The sequence below is a fragment of the Ascaphus truei genome, chromosome 5 (assembly GCF_040206685.1).
Source record: "Ascaphus truei isolate aAscTru1 chromosome 5, aAscTru1.hap1, whole genome shotgun sequence".
NCBI lineage: Eukaryota > Metazoa > Chordata > Amphibia > Anura > Ascaphidae > Ascaphus > Ascaphus truei.
The window spans coordinates 128,457,149-128,463,411 of NC_134487.1; the positions used below are offsets into that span (position 1 = coordinate 128,457,149).

Sequence of the window (6,263 nt, forward strand, 5' to 3'; positions counted from 1 at the left end):
AAGTTATAAATAGAGTTTTCAATTTAATTCTAGAGTATATGGGAAGCCAGTGTAGGAATTTGCGTAGCGGAGCAGCAGAGGTGGAGCGATGAGTGAGGTAGATGTGTCTGGCAGCAACGTTTTAGATGGAGTTCCTATCGAGATAGAGCAGTATTTCATCCAGTACCTACTTTTCCTCCCATTTTAAAGGCCAATTGAGAAACCATTACCGGGCTACCCGTGGAGTTAGACATCATATACTGTAACTGCGGCAGGTCTGGATATTGGAGTCATTTATATTTCTTGCAGTGGGAATACGTTCCTGTGGGCTGGAAGTGTATAGAGATATTAATTATCACTGCATTATACAGGTACCATTTAAAAAGAAGGGTATGTAAGGTAGCTGCTCTTTTAAATTGTTTAGTGTGTGGACTGTGGGGGTATATGCTAAAGTCTCTCAGCTGCAAAACAGGGGTGAAAGCCGTGGCATATTTATCAAAGAAATGTACTAAGCGTCACAAATGTCTTTTTGGGTGCAAGATTGGCACATACCAAACTCAATTGGCTTATGTGCAACTATGTACTAAGATTGAATTTCTCGTCTGTTTTTTTTCCATTTCTTTTGGCGCAGATATGGACTGCACTTGGCGTACAGATGTTAATGGTATGTACTAAAAAATGATATTTCTGTGCCCACTAAATCAATTAAAAGTGCGTCAAAACTTTCTGCCAAGTTCAACGTGGCATAACCCCTAAAAATGCTCTTAATACAGAGAATTCTGTTTTAATTTCACTTCTTTCAGTTGCATATTGAATAGCAGGGATGGGTCAAAATAATTTCAAAATGATTCACAGGGCATACATCTTACGGAAGTTTGTAATACTTTTTAGCAGTGAAATTTTTACACAGATTTAAAATATAATCTCAGCACATAGGTCCCGATATTCTAATGTTCAAGTCCTAACACCAGCCTTTTATTTTTGCCAGCAGCTTTTTAGGTTATAAATGGCGTGCTCTTCCGGGCAGCGATCCCTTTCACAGAGTTTACTCTTAGACTGCCTCCATAGTGCGAGTCACGGTGCAAACAAAGTGCAGCAGCTCTATAGAGTCGGCCATAGTGAGCGCGAGCGATGAAGAGTGAACGCACGGCAGAATTGTGAGCTGACCGAAAAATTTGATTTTGTTGCGCGACGGCCGAGTCACATGAGTTGGTCAGCCAATGAGGACGAACCAGCCTCGCGAGATGGCCACGCCTCCGCCACACCTACCTGTGGCCTCGGAACACAGTGCAGATAGCTCGAGCAACAGATGCGCGCGACGCCATGCACTCCATCGCGTGCGCGTCTACTATAAACCCAGCCTTATATTTTGTGCATGTATCTACCATATACCTGTATTGCACTATATACTGTAGTTCCTTATGTTCCCATGTCTGTTCCGCAAAGTGCTGCAGAAATAGTCTGTGTTACTTAGATACTGTACATGCCTTCGGTAATGAATATGTAGGCCTAACTCCCACCAGATAGTAACACTGTGGGCATGTCAATCCAGTGGCATCATGGGGGTCTTTATCCTATGGCAGGAGTGCTCAAGGCCCACCCCCCCACCCCCCCTCCTCAACAGGTCAGGTTTTCAGGATATCCCAGCTTCAGCACAGGAGGCTCAATGTCACTGTGCTGGAGCTGGCATATCATTAAATGAAAAATGAAGCTCAGCAGTCTTAATAGATAGACGTGTGTGTTATATGGAGAAACGTACTACTGGTTATATACCTTGGAGATTGCTCTGGAAGCCCTCAGATTACAGGCTTGGCATCTACATGCAGTTTTCCAGGTCTGGGGTTGGCTAGCCTTATTAGAGGACCAGATTAATTTATAGTGCAGGTTAGAGGTCAGAGGACAGCTAACAGTACTAGCTGCATAAGCAGCCATACTCTCTGAACTAGCGCCTGCTTGAGCTTCTGGGTGAACCCCTTATGGTACCCGAGTGTCTCTCCGGCACTGAAGTGGTTAATAGAAGGTGCCCTCCCAGTACCTTCATGAAATGAAGACATTTAAGACACACAAAGACATTCACCAATGAAATAAAATATTTTATATATTTTATTTTTTTCTGAAGGATATGTTGTACACCAAATATCCCATTGGCAGTAAAGCGCATTCAATGTGTTTGAAGCCAAACAGTCACTTTGTTTAAACAAACACAAAATACAAAGTAAAAATAAAAACCACAAAATAATGAACTGCATGTTTAGAACATACAAAATCCATGCCTACTCAGTAGGTAATTACAACATTCCAACTCTTGAATATATATTTATAAATTTACATTTCAATTACAAAAATATACTTTTGAGTTTTTGCTTACATTCTACAGAAATGAAGCTGTGCTTCCGCGCTCTCTCACTCTCCGACTGTACCTTTTTATGTTTTTGTTTTTAAGGTCTTTTATACATTCTTTGAAGAAATCCCTTTCACCTTAAGGCTAGATGCAATGCATCAATTCACGCAAATGCACGTGTCAAGACATCAGCAAGGCTTCACAAAAAGGCACCAAGTTACTGGAACTAGAAAACAAAACTTTTTTTTGACATGTGAGAGAGTTACCATCTGATGATATTTACAAAAAAAAAAAAAGTAAACGTAACATTACTCTTACACATGCTTGAATACATAAGTGCTGTTCTTCAAATAAGTTTAAAACTCATGGCAGCATGATCACTAAATACCATTTACAAAATGTGTCCCTATTAAATTCAAATAATACCATATGAATATGCAAGGGAAAATTCACATCAAGAGTACCAAAAGAAAATGAAACAAAAAAAAAACAAAAAAAAACAACTTTGCACGTGTACAATATACATTATGTATATAGTAAAAATCCCTTTATGCAAATAAAAGTTGATCATTAAAAGGATCATGATAAAATTATTTCAATTATCCATGCAAATCAAGTCTTTTGAAAAGAATGGGGAATTAAAATGGCAGTTTCTTAGGCATTTGAAGCTTATCATCATAAGTTTAGAATGGCCTTGCTGTATAAGTCAGTTGGTCATCAAGAACTTCCAGGCTGAGACCATTGGACTTTGGAAGTCTTCAGATTGTGCCTATACATTGTTACTTGTACCGGTCATGTCAAAGTCTTAACAGATCTCAATTGTCCTTGGAGAATATGTTACTGACATATCAGAAAGTGCTGAGGACAGAGGTGAAGTATAGGAGTTGGTGACTATTGAAGATGAGAAGCTGCTCATACCTTGGGTCTGGTATGTGGAGGTAACTGACGGGTATGTAACTGCTACTGAAGGAGATGGGAAGGAGCTGTGAACAGGAGAAGGGTAGGATGAAGACACTGGGGAAGAGTAGGATGTTGGCACTGGAGAGGAGTAGGATGTAGCTGATGGGGAGTAGGAGGAGACAGGAGAAGCAACGGAGACTGGCGTTACTTTATCTGATTTTTTGTCCTTTTGCCTCAGGTGAATTTTAGTGTGTCTCTTCCTCTCATCACTTCTTGCAAACTTTCTACCACAAATGTCACAAGCAAATGGCTTCTCCCCTGTGTGTGTGCGGATGTGAGTTGTTAGGTGGTCGCTTCTGCTGAAATTTCTCATGCATATGCGGCACTGGAAGGGCTTCTGCCCAGTGTGGATCCGGATATGTCTTGTCAGCTCATCAGATCTGGAAAATCTCCTGTCACATGACTCAACTGGGCAAGCATAAGGTCTCTCATGGGGAGGGGTCTTGCTTGGGCGATTGGGGTATTTCCTCATTCTGCTTGGCTTGATGAGCTGAGATTGATAAGTGCTGTTGATAGTCTTGAGGTCTTGTGAGCCAGTCTGGGTAGCAAAGGCCTTGATGGTGGACAGGGGTGTGAGGGAAAGCTGATGGGTTCTGGACTCCATACCCTGGAAAGGTTTCTGGTCTTGAGGTACCATGCTGCCATCTCCCTGTTGCTGTGAAAACAGATAATCTGGAATCATTGACACCTGGAAACCGGTCTTTGTAACAGGATATGCCGGTGGTGGATACTGAATTGAACCACTAGAAGCATTTTGGAAAGGCTGGGGTGGATGGTCAGGGTAGATATCAGGGCTGGAATTAGGAAATGTTGGTGCCGCTGAGTATATAGGGCTGCTTTCGTTTGACTGGACAGAGCAGCTAAGAGGAGGGCTCTGGGATGATGAGGAGGATGGAGAAGATGAAGGTGTTGAAGAGTTGTGTTGGTTGGCCATCCCCACCAGTCCACTGACAAGGCTGAAGAGAGGCTCTGGCCACAGGGTGTTACTGCTGTTGGGAGCAGGCTCCAAGGAGAAGCGGCCAGTGTATGTCAGAGATGGCAGTCTGTTGGTCTGGTTGGCATAGCTGGTCTCTATCGCTGATTTCTCGCAGCTCAATGACATTTCAGAGAAGGCATCTAAAACATAATAAGAGCACTGGTTACAAATCAACCACTCTAGTCAATAGTGCATAAACCTGCCACCCACACAGATTAGCACATGCATGTAAAAAAAAACTACTGTATACAATAAATGTCACAGGAATACACTAATATTCATGGAGGGCCTCATTGTGTGTGATATATATATTTATATAATATTTTTTAATTTATTTTTTAAACACGCAACATGTTCACTGCATGATCTGAGAACAGAGAACTCCCGAGCTACATGCAGCTACAATTTAAATGCCCTTTTCAGCATTCATTTCTCAATCAATGTGCAGAACCTATTGGTCATGCAAGAGCATTGGTTTCTTCTCCAATTGATCGCCTCACATCGATCTCAGACTCTTCCTTGTTATTGAAATAAACGAGTCCAATCGCTATGAGGCTAAACCAATGCCTTTCATCCAAATACAAAATAAACTTTAGAAGGGACCATTCTTCATGCAAATTAAGTCATTGGTCAAGGATGGGCATGTAAAGTTTATCCCAAGTTTTAACGTTAGCCACTACTCACAGCAGGTGACCCAATTGTTGAAATGCTCAGTAACCTTTTAACACACACACACACACACACACACACACACACACACACACTTGCGATGCTTACCTGCAGCCAGGTGATCGAAGTGCTCAGCTCCATCCCCCGGGGAGTTGAAGCCGCTGCCATCTGGGACTGAGGCGCCCAAGAACTGGGACCCCCCCGAGTTGAGCAGCATGATCTCTTCCAGTTTGGGGTAGTTATCCATGGTGGGGGAGTGGGGGAAAGAGCCGAACGGGTCAGAGATTTGCAGAGGTGAGATGAGCATTTCGGCTTTGGCAGCTGACATGAGGTCCTCGGGGATCCCTAGAGGAGACTGTGCCGCTGGAGCTGCCCCCGCTCTGCACTACCCTCTCGCATACACACGAAGGGAGGACAGCTCGCCTCTCCCTCTACTTAGGGCTGTGAACAGGGTGCACTGTGTGTTGTGATAATAACGAGTGGTGGTGGTTGCTGTTGTGAAGCTAAGTGCTGGCTGCTGCTGCTGGGGTTGTGGCCGGTTCTGCAGTCGCTTCCCCTGCACGGCAGCCCCAGTCTTGCCCGCTGGAATCTCTCGCGGCTCCCTGGGAACCGCTCCTATATAAAGGATTTGTAGCAGGTTGTCCCCGCCCACTCTCCGTGACGTACATGGCCATATATGGAGTGCAGGAAGCCCTTATTTGGAGGAGGCTGGAGGACCCGTGACGTCAGCTCGGAAAGGGGGAAGACTGGCGATGGAACTCCGCGTAAACCTTTAGAACCAGGAGAGCGGGCGGAAACCTGACACGGGGAGAGCGTTCCAAATAGAACCCGGCACAGGGAGGTGGGAGAGGGGGGGACGGGACCGGCCCGGGCCTCCCGCTTACCGAGCAGCGCGGCTCAATGCTCGGGCATCCCGGCGCCACCTTCTGCCCGCCTCCCCCGCCACCTTCCGGAAACCCCGTCAGGACAAGCCATGTAAGGCGATGCCCATGTAAGGCGCGGATCCGGCGGGGTTCCTTCCTGCTCCATGTAAGGACTTTCCGGCTCAGCTCCCTCTCCCTTTCTGTTTCAGATGGAAAAAAAAAAGTGCTGATGAGGAGGTGCTGGAGCATAGAAGCAGCAGCAGCAGCAGCAGCAGCCGCCCGCAGGGACACAGCAACTAGAGGGGCATCCCAGCAATACACACACCATTAACCCCCACACTGCTGCCAGCAGTGCTTTAATGCAGACCCTCCAACAATTGCAACACGAAAATAAGTACACTGTTTTTGCTACGTCAAGTGTGTCATTGAGGAGCTTCCAAGCAGGTGATGCGTCCTAAGGAGGCTCTGTAACACA

General features: G+C 45.0%; 1 protein-coding gene across 1 annotated transcript; it reads right to left on the minus strand.

Moving 5' to 3' along the window:
• Positions 1–2,064: 2,064 nt before the first annotated feature.
• EGR1 (early growth response 1) lies at positions 2,065–5,808 on the minus strand. The gene is made up of 2 exons (XM_075600711.1): positions 5,034–5,808; positions 2,065–4,396 (listed from the first exon to the last, which is right to left on the minus strand). Exons 1-2 carry the CDS (start codon positions 5,251–5,253, stop codon positions 3,126–3,128), a joined length of 1,491 nt encoding a protein of 496 aa, XP_075456826.1. The 5' UTR covers positions 5,254–5,808; the 3' UTR covers positions 2,065–3,125.
• Between the last annotated feature and the right edge of the window lie 455 nt (positions 5,809–6,263).